We start from the raw sequence: 15,941 nt of genomic DNA on the forward strand, positions 1-15,941 counted from the left end.
AAGGTGTACAGTTTCAGACGTGGTAATTTTTGTGTCCAAGTTCATGGTGAGCACGTACATCACCCTTGTGAGATATTAAACATGCTTGTTGTTAAAAGTCAAAATGTTGTCTTGGCTACTATTCGTTTTAATTATATATGTTATTCTGTTTTTCATACATATTTGTAATTCAGAATACTTTGCATTTATTTCTTTTAAATAAAATTTATAATATATTCTCGGTCGAATACAGGGGGGGGTGTGTTACCTGATTTGAACCCTCCCTCTCGCAATTTTTATCCGACCCCTTCAAAAGGGAAAAAATACATGTAAACAAATTTCTGCATACAAAAACCTTGATAATCACTAATCCTTTTTTGTACTCCTCTTCCCTAAACCTCTTTATCCTCCCCCTCCCGAAAACCAATCATGAATATGGGAGAGAATATATTGATAATTTTCTTTCTGCTAGTAGTTTTACTTTTAAATTCACACGAGGCCTCTTTCATCTTGTCCACCCTGTATTTTTGTAGAAGTGCTTCAAGAAATGTCCATTGCTTATCGGAAATTATAAGGCTTTCATCGTAAGTTGTAATTTGTCGGAAGAGACATTTAATAATTTTTCATTTAAGTGAATTTGAAGGTTAAACAGTAAAAATAAGTACTTGTCATTCCTTTATGTATGCTCTCAATCAGTGTTGCCACTTCAATTTTTGAACCTCAGTGGCAAAAACTACTGCTAGATACAAATAAAACTGTGGACAGAAATATGTCGTGTGTGTGTAGCTGAACTGACAAAACAGCCTTATTTAAAGGTGCACAAAATTTCAGTGTTTGTTTTTCCCAAAAGTCACCAGCTTTAACGGAAAGTACTAAAAAGTATTACCAGTGCAGCTAATTCACGAAAATGTAGATAGGGCAAGCTTTTCTTTCGATTTGCTTTCTTCAATGAAGACGCAAAAAGTTGCTTGCATGTCCAGGAAGCGGGGTGATTAATTAATGAAAACAAAAAAAAAACATTCCCTTGAAATTAAGGAAAATTTTGTTTTTTGACTTTAAAAAAAAACTATTCAAAATCTAGGACACAAGTCCCACTCCCCCTTGATTGGTAGCCCTGAATACTACTTTATTTAGATGTACTAATAACCCACTAATTGGTGAAAAGACATGCAACCAATAGTAAAAATATATTGACTTTGGCAACTCTGTAACATATACCTTTAGGATAGAAAATTGGTCTGTTTTGACAGTATGACTTCGGATGCTAAAATGCTTCTTAAATTACCGGAAAATAAATATGGAATATATGTACTGACTACTAGTACGTTTACCAATTCATTAAGTTACTGTCGTAATTTGTCAACAATTTGTGACGTATCTATGACTATTATCTTCAGGGAATAAATGCAAGATTATTTTAATATTTAATGTTTTGTCAATTTGAATAGAAGTATTTTGCATAACAACCTTGTAATTATACCGACCATTGGATACAAATAGTTTCCGTCACACAGACATATTCCGTGTGTAGAATTTTTCTTCAAGGGGGAGGGATAAATTCAAAAAAGATCAAACATCAGCCAAATTACATGATAAACAAAAGGTAAAGAATTTTTTCTTAGAAAAGGTGTAGAATTTTTCTTCAAGGGGAGGGGTAAATTCAAAAAGATCAAACATCAGCCAAATTACTTGATAAAAAAAAGGTAAAGAATTTTTCTTAGAAAAGATATAGAATTTTTCTTTAAGGGGGAGGGGCAAATTCAAAAAGAGCAAACATCAGCCAAATTACCTGATAAAAAAAGGTAAAGAATTTTTTCTTAGAAATAGATAACTTCGAAGACCACACTGCCTTTCCATGACGAAAGTAAAACAGTTCAAAATAGGGATGATCACCTTTTTATTGACAGTGAAATATAAAATTATTTAACTGGATATTTCGAACACATATACAGTGTTCATCATCAGCAGTAAAAAACACTGTATATGTGTTCGAAATATCCACTTAAATAATTTTATATTTCACTGTCAATAAAAAAGGTATCATCCCTATTTTGAACTGTTTTACTTTTTCTTAGAAAAGGTGTAGAATTTTTCTTCAAGGGGGAGGGGCAAATTAAAAAAGAGCAAACATCAGCCAAATTACATGATAAAAAAAATGTAAAGAACACGGCATTGGACTTTACAGTCTCCGACGGTGGTGCTGCTCTGCACCACCGTCAAAAAGGTGGTGCATTTTTGACGAATATCGTCAAAAAGTTGAAACAAAGGGGCCAAAAGCTACAGAGTCCACTTTTCTTACGCGTCTGCACGTACAGCTTGTCATCTAGAAAGCTTGAACTGAAAATGCCTGTATAATATTCAAGCAAGGCTTTACTGTGCTTTGAGTAAAATACGGTCCTCAAATGTCTGATTTTGGGGTAAACAATAGTCTAATGCAGCCATTCTAAATGAGATAAGTTTTGCTGGTAGTTTAAACCATTTATAAGGAGTGGTGCCAAATAATGGCAAATCCAGGATTTTTTTCGGGGGAGGGGGGACCAGAGACGTAATTTGGCTACTGCCTGTTTATTACTTAGTTAGTAGCCATTATTGGCTACTGGCTACTGCAGGGGGATACTGCCTGTCCCAGACCTCGGTTTGCCCCATAAAGACTGACGACCCCCCCCCCCCCTGTCCACAGAAACAGGTCAGTTTTCTTTGGTATATCTTTGCCTTTATTGTATTACATGGCTCATTTTTCAGTTTTTGCTGTCATATTCACTTGATTTGGGATAATTGACTCCAGATTTGCCCCCCCCCCCAAGATTTTGACGTAATTACACCACTTGTGGGTGATGGGGGGGTTTACATAAACTTTGAAAAACGCATAAAAAATTGTTTATATGCATTTTGTTGAGTTTCTACTAAGCAGGGGGGGCTCAAACCCTATAAACCCCCCATGAATATGGCCTTGGTGCCGATTCACGGAAATGTAGGAGGGGGCAAGTGTATTTTTCATAATCGAAATGGGTAATTTTGTTATTTTTTCTATTTTCTTAACTAAAATACCAACACCGATATTTTCAACTACAATACAAAAAAAAAATGTATTTTTTTAAATCTTGGAAGACCAAAAGTATCCTCTATCTCCCAATTGGTACCCCTCTTTGTAAGGGAAGAATGATTGTTCTTTTAATGAAAGATATTGATTATTTCTTTGACTACTTTTGTTTTATTATGGATATTTTACGGAAGGATGAGTTTAATTGAGTCCTTTACTACATAGTAGCGTGATAATTAAGAGAGGTTTGACTGTTCATTGAAATAAAGAGGTTGACAGACTTCTCGATTACTTTTTTTCTAATAGTGAACATTTTGAGTAAAAAAGAGGTTGATTGACTTTCCGACTATGTTGCTTTACGCAGTAAAATTATGAGGCAGTATTGGGTTATATACTAAATCATAATTAGGAGTCGAACCTTATCTGGAGCCACTTAAATATATTTGATATCCCCAGTTTCCATCCTCCTATGATTCTTGATCTCCCTAACCTCCTGTGAGATAACAGGCTGTTGCAAATGTGACCAGGAATAAGGATTCATAAGAGAAATCCTTCTTAGCGCATCGCAGAAAAAAAAAGGGTAAACGCCTTCGTTTTCAACCGGCCAGTGTTACTGTCTTATCATGGTTGCAGGGGTAGCTGCAACCTAGTAAAGAGCGAACCACATCCCATAGTAACCATAAGATAAAAGGCGCATCTTTTTTTGGCAAAAATTGCCATCTGACACTGACTCAGGAGTGGTAACTATTATTTCGGTTCGTCTTTAAAAGTAACAGTTTATTGTGAAAAGAAATTTATGGTGATTTCGAAAAAAAAAGTCTGAAACCCCTCGGAAATTATTAGTCCCCCCTCCCTGAACAACAAGGAAAATCACTTTTTTTGCATCGGTCCCCCGTTATTTTTTCCCCCTTTTTTTTTTAGCAGTCCTAGCGGACTACCAGAAAGACAGAGAGTTAATTAATGGCTCATACAGAAGCTCTTTCCCATATTTACGTGCTTTTGATAAATTCAGCCATCTGCAAGTGCCACGTGGCATTAAAATAACACTTTTTGTGTCATTTCTAAAGGGGTGGGGCTACCGGCCTACCAAAACATCGTAGATATGTTTTTTAAAGCTTATTTATTTATCCCTCTTGTAAACTCCTCCTTCCAGCCCCCTTAGTAAGTCTCATTAGTCCGTTGGGAAAATTTAGGTTTACAACCCATTTACGAGATTTATAACCTAACCCAAACAGACTTAAACTTTAAAATCAAACCTTGCATAAGACTGACAAAGCTGATTAAATTAGAAAACAAAAAAGGAATTTCGGAAATTCACCGCTGAACGCCGATATTAATCAGTTTTGGACATTCTCAGTACGGTAACCTATGAACTTAAAATGTCATGCGCGCCTAAAACAAAAATCAAAGCGAAAGCAACCAGCATTGCCACTAAATCCTTTCTGAAGTCCGCTAACTTTAAATCAATAATTATTTAGTTTACATAGGCTTAAAGTGTCTCAAATGCTGCTTTGACAGGAGTAACGGCTCAAGTGACAACTCTGTCTCAGGTTGTATCACTAGTAGTTTTCCAGCCTTTCTCCGAAGCAATTTGATTCGTATCGCTTAGTTTCAAAACCATATCAAATTACGTATGCGACTTTGATTCATTTCTTCAATCTCATAAATCTTTTAAATACCTTGAACAATGGTTTCATCAAAGCACATTTTCCCCAAAATAAATGATTGAATATACATTCAAATCTAAAACCATCTATGGACTGGCCCACTAACTGAGTTATCACTTTACAATACCATGTTCAAATGATGCTATCATACCTTTAATGGATAGGCAATCTATGTACTATATGTCAACGCTGTAGTCCAAGGTTATTAATATTAATTACATTGAGCACGTTGTCTCCTGATATTCTGGTAGCATTAAATTTTTTTCTCATTCAGAATCATAAGAGTCCTGCAGTTTTTTGTCAAATTAAAGTTTAAAAACTACAAGTATTTTCAACTAAAAGTCAGAAGTAATATTAAAACTTAAAATGAGCAAAAATTATTATATATATGAAGAGGTGCACCCCCTCGTCAATACCCAGCTCTTTACGCTAAAGTTCGAATTTTGTTACAATTCTTTAAGAATGACCCCTGACTCACAAAGGCCGTTTAATCAGAATAAATAGCTCTTTTGAAAAATACTAAAAAACTTTAGCATAAAGAGCGAGGTACTGACGACGGGGCTCAGCCCTTCATACACGTAATAATTTCTGCTCATTTTAAATTTTAGTGTTGCTCCTTACTTTCAGTTGAAAAAACTTGTTTCTTTATTTAATTTCAGATCGTTTTTTAAATAATGCTGGGAAATGCTGCGCCCCCTTCATGCAAAATTCTCTTCCCCCATGAAAAATTCCTTCATGGAATGATCCTCCCATGTAATCCTCTCCCCCGACCCTTCCCACCAGAAAAAATCCCCCTCTGAAAATGTTTGTATGCTTCCCAATTACCAATACTAAACTCGTCCTCAAAGACATAGTTACTTGACTTTTCGACTATGCTGAACAAAATGACTGTCTCAAAATTTTTATCCGGTGACTTTGGAAAAAAGGAGCGTTGGAGGGGGCCTAGTTGCCCTCCAGCTTTTTTGTCACTTGAAAAGGGCACTATAACTTTTGATTTTCGTTCGAATGAGCCCTCTCGCAACATTCTAAGACATTCGCTTGAGGCACTTTCCTGTCTCCTAAACACAAATTTAGAGTTTGCTCTAAGATTCCCAGGCATTTTGAGGTCGATGAATAGAGCCAATACCGTGAGGTGTTTTCAGCTTACTAAGACTTACTTTCCATATCAAAGTTTTTGTATGTCAATTTTGCGTTTCTAGAGTTCTAATGTGTCAATACATGAAGATAATATGACTATAATTCCGTAGCTAAAACTCGGCTATATCCACCTATGCAATCAGACCTTTGAAATTTTCCTAGTTTTTTTTTTTTTTTTTGTTCAGACCCTCTACCCCCTTCTGGATAAACCCCTGGATGGGTATTACCCTATCCCCCCAGATTATTATTTATAACTAAGAATTATGCACACAGTTATGTTCATGTAAATTGCAAACATCATTTTTGATAATATCTCATGTCCATTTCCATCCATATAAATTATCTATCTGGTAATCGATTAATAATTGCCGAAATCTAAAAAAAAAACTACATTAAATATTTTACTGAGTAAAAGCACAAAAATATGCTTACATATTTTTGTAGTCCATCTTTTCTAATTTTAAAAAGTGGTGCCTTAAACGCCACTATGATTCATCAATCACACAGATTACCATTGAAAGTTAAGCATTGCCCTAATCAATAAATTGCAAACGGGTAGACACGTAAGGGAATTTTTTTCGGAGGAGGGTTAGTGATGACAATACTTTCTATTTGATAATTTGAATAAAAAGCACACAGAAATACTGGAAATTTTAGGATTTCGGGGGAACATTTTCTAATGTCCCCACCCCAGGGCAGGTCCATGTGAATGGGATAAATTATTAGCGCTGTAATCATTAGTAAGCCCGATTTTATTCTCAAGGGTTACTATTGTAACCCTTAATTTATTGTTTTAATTGTTTTAATTGTTCTTTTATTGTTTTAAGCCCCGAATCATTAAAAACTCAATATGTATTATAGCATTACTTTCGGTTTTAAGCCCCAAGTCATTAAAAACTCAATATATATTACATAATCACTTTCTATTTTAAATCTCAGATCATTAATAACTCAATATGTATTATATTGTTACTTTTGGTTTTAAACCTCAAATCATTAAAAACTCAATAGGGATTATATCATTACTTTCTTTTTTAAACCCCAAATCGTGATGGCAAAAAAATATTTAGGGAATGGGCTTTGATTTTAGACGAGAGATGCACATACTACGGAGCCCCAATCAAGTAGCTTAGCCTCCACCTCAACAGAAGTGAAGGCCATAGACCAAGGCGCTTGAAAATTTATTTTGGAAAGAAAGGCCTACTTGTTTGAAATTATGGTGCTTTTTAAATATCCCAACCCCAACCAAGAAGTGAAGTTATGTTGATCCTAATGAAACATACCAAAAGCAGGCTACCAAGAACGCATTATGTTAAAAACCTAACCACCAGTATATATATTGAATATTGAATAAAAACATACCTACATCGTAGTTTTTCTCTATGAGACTAAGCTAATTATAATCTACTGCTGACAGACAAACCGGTTTTTCTCAGATCAAGAACTTGAGTGGGACCGGGATGTTTATCAAGTACCGGAATTATATTTGGCAGATAAAATCTACGTAACCAGGAATGTATTTTGGTGGGGCATCAGAAAAACACAAAAAAAGATAAATAATGTGAAATATACAAATTATTGCGGGGCAAACCGCTACAATCCGGAGATTTCAAGTTTTTGGATAACATGGGCCGGAGGCCATTCCCCTGCGAACGCTGTCAATATACAAGTTAAAAACAAGTAGATTCTTGATAATAAATATAATACAATTCAAAGAATTTTCATAATTACAAATAAAATAAAAGATAGGCCTATATTTTCAACATACCTTTTTGACATATCTCATAGTTTGGGGGGTATACCATTTATTCTGGGAGGGGAAAATGCAAAAGCAATTATGTTAAACTAGATTTTACTGATTATAAATTTTATCATCATTTTAGACTTTCACTTAATTCCGATTGTAAATGGAACGCCCGTATGGTCTACGCGATTATTTGGAAAGCTTTAAAAAATAGCCAATTTCATAGAAAACAAAACACACTACAGGAACGGCATTAAAATCATAAGATTTCATGGAAGGGACATCCGCGTACCCCCCCCCCCCTCTTCCGTGCTCGCTCCAGACCCCTTTAACTGCAAATGTATGTTTAACAAAGCAGTTAATTTAAAATGGGAATTAGCTGGTCTAATTCCCAACACCGCTCTAACCCCCCCCCCCTCCCGTGCATGATCCACACCCCTTTAACTGCAAATGTATATTTAACAGATCAGTTAAGATTATGTGGGAATTAGTTAGTCTTAAAGCATAACTGGTTTTATTTACCTTTTTGTGAGTTTGTCCCATGCAGGGAAACAACATAATAAACATTATAATGATATGCCCACTGAATTGCCGGTACAACTATCAAACATTAAAAAGTACATCGTCCAATAAGGTATACAGAGATTAAAAATGCAACCATTACAAGCAGTAAATAATATTCAAGTTATGACTGTTTTCTAGATACAATGTGTTATCACAGTGAGGAATCTTATTTCGATATACCTTACCGCGCTTGGCATTTGAAAAAAAAAATATGCAAATATGGTTCATGATGCTGTGGTAACGGGTATAAGTAGTTGTCAATGTATTTCTACTTTATTTATGGGTATATTTCAATACCCAGTTACTCCCTTTTTGGGAGCTTTCACTTCAAATCCTTTTTGATAATTGGACACAACTTGTGTTGAAGCTCTAACTAAGCTGAATACTTGAAGCATAGAGCGAAAAATAATTTCAAACGTCTGTAACTTAGTTACTTGATCGAGACTTCTTTCAATACGTTTCTTACATTTGCTTGGCATTTACTCTTGTGTTTTTTACAGGGCCGTATCCAGGATTTTTTTCGGGGGGAGGGGGTATTTTTCGGTCTGGTTTTACAAAAAAAAGCATTATCAAATTCGTTTACATGCTTTTAGCTACGTTTTTACGAGATACCTTTTAGCATTTTTATGAGTCGGGCGAAAATTTCGGCGGGGGGTTCAAACCTCCTAGCCCTCCAGGATACGGTTTTGGTTTCCTAATACAATTTTTATTTGCTAATTAGTTAGAGCCTATAGTTCTAGTTCTAGTATATTTTCTAGTTATAGTTTAATTATACTGGGAAAAAATTGGTCAGAAACAAGAACAGGCATTACCAGGGGAGGTGCCTGTTTTGGCCACCCCTCCTCCAAAATTTTAAACGTAAATTGACCATAAAATAAATGCGAAAAACCTTTAGTCTCCCCCCTCCAAACCATTTTTATATGCCCCCTCGGAACAAAAATTATTTCTGAAAGCTCCCTAACTCCGACAGAAACCCTGAATATGGCCCTGGAAATAATCCATTTTAGACTACGTTCTGGACTACAATTTTCGGCAATTCTTTTGACAACCCGAGGGCTATTTGGGTTAAATTTAGTATACCAGTCACGATTTGATTCGTGTAATTTGTGTAAATTGCCACTGACTTTTTTGCAATCATCAAATCCGTCTTGTTTCTTGGATTAAGCGGAAAACAGTTTCCGACTGAATTGAACAACTATAATCAAACCTAGTAAATAAGTTCAGAAAATAAGCAAATTTTAATAAGAAACAATAATTAAGGAAGGAAGGGAGAAATCAGGTGCATGGAAAAACGAACTAAGGATGTTTTTTTTCGCGGGTCAATAATCACCTAGATTTTGAGTCAAGCTCAAGGGCCCTCTTTCTGTTCAAAGACTCGACTTGAATTCAAGTACAATCTTTAGTCCAGGAAAACTTTAGGCTCCATCCAATGTGAAAATTTACTAATACCGAAGTTTAGCTAGCGCTAATCTATGCCAATCAGAACTGTTTATACATTTTTTCAGCCAATCAGAAATATATTATTGGCATAAACTAGCGCTTGCTAAATCTTGGTAATTTTAAAATTTCATTGTGAATGGGTTCTTAGAGATTGTGCTACATCTAAAGACAATGGAATAATAATAGAATAACTGTCTCAAATATTATGAAATTTGGGAACTGAGAAAAGATTTCAAAGGAATGGAGAACAGAGAATTGAGACCTGCCATTACAATTTGCACACTAGCCTGGTGGACAGACACCATTTCAATGACTTACAAGGGAACTGAAAAGATAGTCAATAATTTTTCTAAGGTGAAGAAGTAAACAATCCCACTTTTACATAATTCTTCTGTTTTTTGGCACATGTTTTAAGAATTCTCGAATCTTATGTAAGGACGGACTATCTTAAAAATTTAATCTATATAAGGTAAAAGCTTGATTTTTGAACATCATAGACCCATGATTAATAGCTCTCACCAAACTGATTAAAATATATATATATATATATATATATATATATATATATATATATATATATATATATATATATATATATATATATATATATGAATAAACAGAGTGCAGAAGCGGCAACTTAACTAGAATAAAATTTTGGATCAAATATCCTACTAGAAAAAGTAGCATCAATTCACGAAAGTCTAGGGGACAAATATATTTGTCAAAACCTAAGAGGGGACAATTTTTTTACATATTTCTTCAATGAAAACGCCAAAGAATGAAATTTTTTGAAATCTTGGGAAGACAAAAAATCTAGAGGGCAGGAGCCCCTACCCCCTCCAATTGATGCCACTCCTGGAAGGTATATCTTGCATGTACGTGTGTAGGATTTTTTGGGAGGGGAAGATCCTTCAAAGCAGGAAATAAAAGCACATTGTATGAAAACAATGAGAGAATGAGAACATTTCTTTGAAGCAGAGGCTATAGATCTTAGGATAAATGTTATTCACTATGTTCGTAATAAGACAGAGTGAATTAAGTTTTAATTCCTTTATTTCTTTGACGACACTTTTGTGGGCAAAGGTGACAGTCTTCTTGACAACCACAAATAGAGGCTGGCCAACTAACGCTAACTCACACGAGGTAAGTTATTTTGTGGAATACGCCGCCGATATTGGATGGATTGAAGCCATCATGGTTGGGGGTTAGTTCCCCTGAACTTCTGTAGCGCCAATCGTAGCGCAAGAAAAAATCTCTTGATGGCGAGATGGTTCTCTTGTTAGTACCGGTTCCAGGGATAAGCGCCACTTGCCACTGACTTCTGGTAAGTGGTGGGTGACTCTTCCCTCTAATTTTGCCTGCCCAAACCGATCTGAAGCTGGCGGGTGTGGTTCTTGGAATTAGGGAAAATAACAGCGGAATTCTCGGCACTACCAAGGAAGACTATTGTACAGTGGGGGAGGGGGAGATGGACAATCCCTATCTCAAATTATCATGCGCGAGGGAGGAACAACAGCCCATCGGCTATTGGGGAATGGAAGCAATGAGCCTATGCGGCTTGAGCCTCGAATCATTTTTGTGTGTCCATCCATAACAATAATGTTAACAGATATATCTAAGAGACTATTAGAAACTAAAAGACTGGAAGCTCAAGCTAATCGCCGAGAAAAAGAAGACAATTAACGCTATCTAGAGTCCTCTGGTCAAATTATAAAGCTGCCTATGAATTTTATTTTCTTTCTTTAATTTTGCTAGGTACAGCTGTACTGCTAATGTAGTTTATAGTATCGGATTGTTTAATAGGTTTATTTACAGCTTTCCGTAACTACATTCAGCTTAGGCTGTATTTAATATTATTAAATATAAAAAAGTTTTATAGCTGAAAGTAAGGAGCAACCTTAAAACTTAAAACGAACAGAAATTACTCCGTATATGTAAGGGGCTTTTCTTCCTCAACGCCCCGCTCTTTACGCTAAAGTTTGACTCTTTCTCTTAACTCTACGTTTTTAAAACAGTAAAAAACTTTAGCGTAAAGAGCGGGGCATTGAGTAGGAAAAGTCGCTTACATATACGGAGTAATTTCTGTTCGTTTTAAGTTTTAACGTCGCTCCGTACTTTCAGCTAAAAAAAACTTTTTTTAATTTAATTTCTGAACGTTTTTGAATTAATGCATGTTTTGATTTTGGCTCTCCGCACATAAATAATCAAAATGAAATTTGCACATTATTTTGTTTTTGCTAAATGGCTTTCTCATAGTTTTAATCGGAAGATTGTGAGAAAAAAAGCAGCGGGGGAGGAGGCCTAGTTGCCCTCCCATTTTTTTGATTACTTAAAAAGGCAACTAGAACTTTTAATTTTCCAATAACCATCACTATATGGAAACGCTGGTCAAAGTTTGTAACTTGTAGCCCCTCCCACGGGGACTCTGGGGGAGTAAGTCGACCCCAAAGACATAGTTATTAAGTTTTTCGACTATGGTGAATAAAATGGCTATCTCAGAATTTTGATTCGGTGAAATTTGGGAAAAAATGAGTGTGGGAGGGGGCCTAGGTGCCTTCCATTTTTTGGTCACTTAAAAAGGGCACTAGAACTTTTAATTCTCGTTAGAATGAGCCCTCTTGCAACATTATAGGATCACTGGGTCGATACGATCACCCCTGAAAAAAAAGAAAAAAAAAATAAATAAACACGCACCCGTGATCGGTCTTGTGACAAAAAAAAAATACCAATATCCACATTTTTGTAGATAGTATCTTGAAACTGCTACAGTGCGGTTCTCTGATACGCTGAATGCGATGGTGTGATTTTCGTTAAGATTCTACGACTTTTAAAGGGTGTTTCCCCCTGTTTTCCAAAATAAGGCAAATTTTCTCAGGCTCGTAGCTTTTGACGGGTAGAAGTGAACTTATGAAACTTATATATTTAAAATCAGCATTAAAATACAATTCTCCTGATGTAACTATTAGTATCGTTCAATTTTTTAGAGTTGCGGTTACTATTGAGCCGGGTCGCTCCTTATTACAGTTCGTTACCACGAACTGTTTGACCATTTTACATCTAATATTTATCGTGATTTAACAAGAATAAAAACTATCAGAGTTTGTCAAAAGCTAAATTACGGAAATCTCATAAAATTGATAAGCCTAAAAAAAACAAAAAACTTTTAGACAAGGTAGGGACTTACAAGTAACAATTGGCTGTTATGCTAATGTGTATATGCTAGCTTCTTTTTTCCTTTTTCCCTGTCAATAAATGCTTCCGGATATGAAGTAGAGATCTTCCGTTTACTTTTTTTAAGCTTTTTTAATTTTTTCTATCGGCATTTGCAGTCTTATTAAAGGTTTACGAATTCAATCATAAATTTATTCATTCACTCATTCGAAAATTCGTTTTCATTTCAGTGTTTCTTAAATTTTTACAAAATACGAAAAAAATTAAATGGAAGCACTTTTCATTACAACATTATTTGTCCCTTAAATTTTTCCCTTCTTTTTTTTATTGTCTGGAGATCTTGTCAATTTATTGCTAAAATAAATCAATTCAACAAAATTTCTTATTATTCAGTTTTCACATTAGTCGTTTTCTGAATTCCGAAAATTTGGTCAAGTATGTACATTAAATGTTTATTACGGTTCGTTTACAAATAAGAAATATTTATTTAATAACCTGACTGATTAGTAACTCCTAACAATAACGAGTTTAAGCGTAAACAGAAGTGTTATTTCGTAAAATTACGCAGCAGTTGGAAGACTTTTCCTCTGTATGTCCAACAGAATAGTGGCGGAATCACATTATTACCCACAAAAGCGGTCTAACCCCAAGAGTGTTATTGATCAACTGTTTTTACTAATCTTCGTGACACAATGATCTAGCGTTATTGACGAACTTGAAGTTTAGCCTCCTGTCGATCCTCTTTAGCTCTTGATGCAGAAAGTAATTAGAAACCCTCCCTCAATGCTTCCAGCGTACAAGAATCAACCTAGTATGGAGCCCCTTGTAAAAAGTAGATTAACTCTTTCCATTGATGAAATCACATTTTTATCCAAAAACCCGTCTAACTCCCAGAATATTATTTGTGGATTATTTTTGTTATCCTTTACAAGACAATCATCTAGTATTATTAATGGACTTGAAGTGCAACCTCCTGAAAAGCCTCCTTAGCTTTTGAGGCAGATAACAATTAGAAACCGTCCCTCATTGCTAGCTCTTTCCATTGACGAAATCACATTTTTATCCAAAAAACACGTCTACCTCCCAGAATGTTATTCGTCAATTATTTTTACTATCCTTTACAGGATAATTATCTAGTATTCGCAATTAGAAACTCTCCCTCATTTCTTCCAGCGTACAGGAATCGACCTAGTATGGAGCCTCTTGGAGTATGTAGGCCAGCTCTTTTTCAATTGGAGAAATCATACTGTTACAGACAAAAGAAATCTAACTCCAAGAATGTTCTTCACAACTATTTTTACTAGCCTTCACAAGACAATCATCTAGTAGAACTTGGAGTGCAACCTCCTGCCAAGCCTCCTTAGATTTTGAGGCAGAAAGCAATTAGAAATCCTCACTCACTACTTCCGACGCACAAGAAGCGACCCAGTATGGAACCCCTTGTAAAAAGTAGACTCTTTTCCATTGGCGAAATAACTTTATTACAGACAAGAGCAACCTAACTCCAAGAATGCTATTCGTCATCTTTTTTTTACTATTCTTACCAACCCAATCATCTAGCGTTATCAATAAACATTAAGCTTGATAGTTTAACAATATAAAGGTAACAACTCACCAGCACAATGCAAGTCCTGATCATAATCTTTCTCTCAAATCCGATGCCCATTTCACAATCTCACGTTCTAGGCCTTATCCCAAATGAGACTGCAATAAAAAAATATATATAATTCGTCATTTTCATCAACAATAACAACCGAGATTCTTATTATCAGATTCCATTAATCAACTTTGACTGGATAACATCGGAAACGAAGCGATTTACCTTAATGATATTATCTCTAATTTCCTTCTATTCATTTACCCTTATGTATAGTTACTTATATGGCAGTGATAAACCTAAATCGCCGATTACACAATGGTATTTCGGTACTTGTGTACTATTCGGAACACACTCAATAAGTGAAGTTAGGTTCTTTCCTGAAATAAACTACGATACAGGTACGTTTTAATTAAATAGAGGTGGGTAGGTTAGGTTAAGTAGGTATTTGATATAATGCACCCCTCCCCCCTAATGTGAAAATATATAGCCCAAACTTTTGATAAAGCTAATAAAATAAAACAAAATATGATGAAAATATAATACTTTATAAGGAAAATTGTAAAATTACAACTTAGAATTCTAACCTAACCTATCCTTTTGTCTTTGAGTTTTGTCTTTGCAGCTATGGAACCGGATTTTCTCGTAAAATGTACCTGCATTGTAGTTTGTTTCACGAAGGAACCTAACTTCACTTATTGAGTGTGTTCTGAATAATACACAAGTACCGGTATTTCTTTCTCATAACCGTTCTTCTTAAGCTGATTATTTAAATATCAAAATGGGCCTTGCTCGTGGCTCAGCTGTCCGAAATCAAAACATATTCTTCAAGATATATTTCTATATGAAAGATACGGCTAGATTTCTGTGACTCTACCCAAAAAAGGACGTGTTATCTAACCGAAACGCACTCAAGAATTACACTTTCGTTAGGTTAGGTTTAAGTATAGACTTAAGTATTAGGTTAGGTTAAGTTTAAGTATCGCAGGTCTACAAGCAATATGTGTTAGCTGCAATTATTCTGCATATTATAAAATAAGCACTGTTATCTAACTTCAAGCTGTCGAAATATTTTACCCCCACACACCCCCCTAATGTGCAAACATATATGCCAAATTTCTCAAGTCCAATTGTTGTATAACCCATCACTTGTCTTTGTGGCTATGAAACCGGTTTTCTGATATCTAACCTAAACGTAATTCTTGAGTGTGTTTAGTTTCATTAACAAGTACCTTCAAAAATGTATGGATATATGCGGTCGTTGTGTTGAGTTCAATTCAGTTCGATTCGTTTAATTACGAAATGATAAAACACATAACATAATCCAAGTGGCTGCCCCCAAAAAAAGACATGAAAGCACTTGATACTGACGACCACATATATAACAAATGCTTAACAAATAAAACTCTTAACAAACGAACAAAACAAACAAAAAAGGAAATAAAAAACAAAACAAATTATGGTCTATCTCTAATCATGAAAATAAAAACAAATATGCAAAGAAACTAATAATAATTATAATAATCAAAGCAAAAAAAGAGAAAAAAAAATATCTATGAACCAAGACCCAAAAGAAAGTTTTTTATTTTAATCTTAATTAAT

General features: G+C 35.0%; 1 protein-coding gene across 1 annotated transcript in view; it reads right to left on the reverse strand.

The window, feature by feature from the left end:
- The window catches only part of LOC136028438 (A disintegrin and metalloproteinase with thrombospondin motifs 6-like), a 195,450-nt gene that overhangs the window by 138,410 nt on the left and 41,099 nt on the right, over positions 1–15,941 (reverse strand). Inside the window, exon 2 of the mRNA XM_065706281.1 lies at positions 14,358–14,446. Coding sequence (XP_065562353.1) covers positions 14,358–14,408 — 51 coding nt within the window. The 5' untranslated portion in view covers positions 14,409–14,446. The remainder of the gene's footprint in view (positions 1–14,357; positions 14,447–15,941) is intronic.

The sequence above is a fragment of the Artemia franciscana genome, chromosome 6, assembly GCF_032884065.1.
Source record: "Artemia franciscana chromosome 6, ASM3288406v1, whole genome shotgun sequence".
NCBI classification, from domain to species: Eukaryota; Metazoa; Arthropoda; class Branchiopoda; order Anostraca; family Artemiidae; genus Artemia; species Artemia franciscana.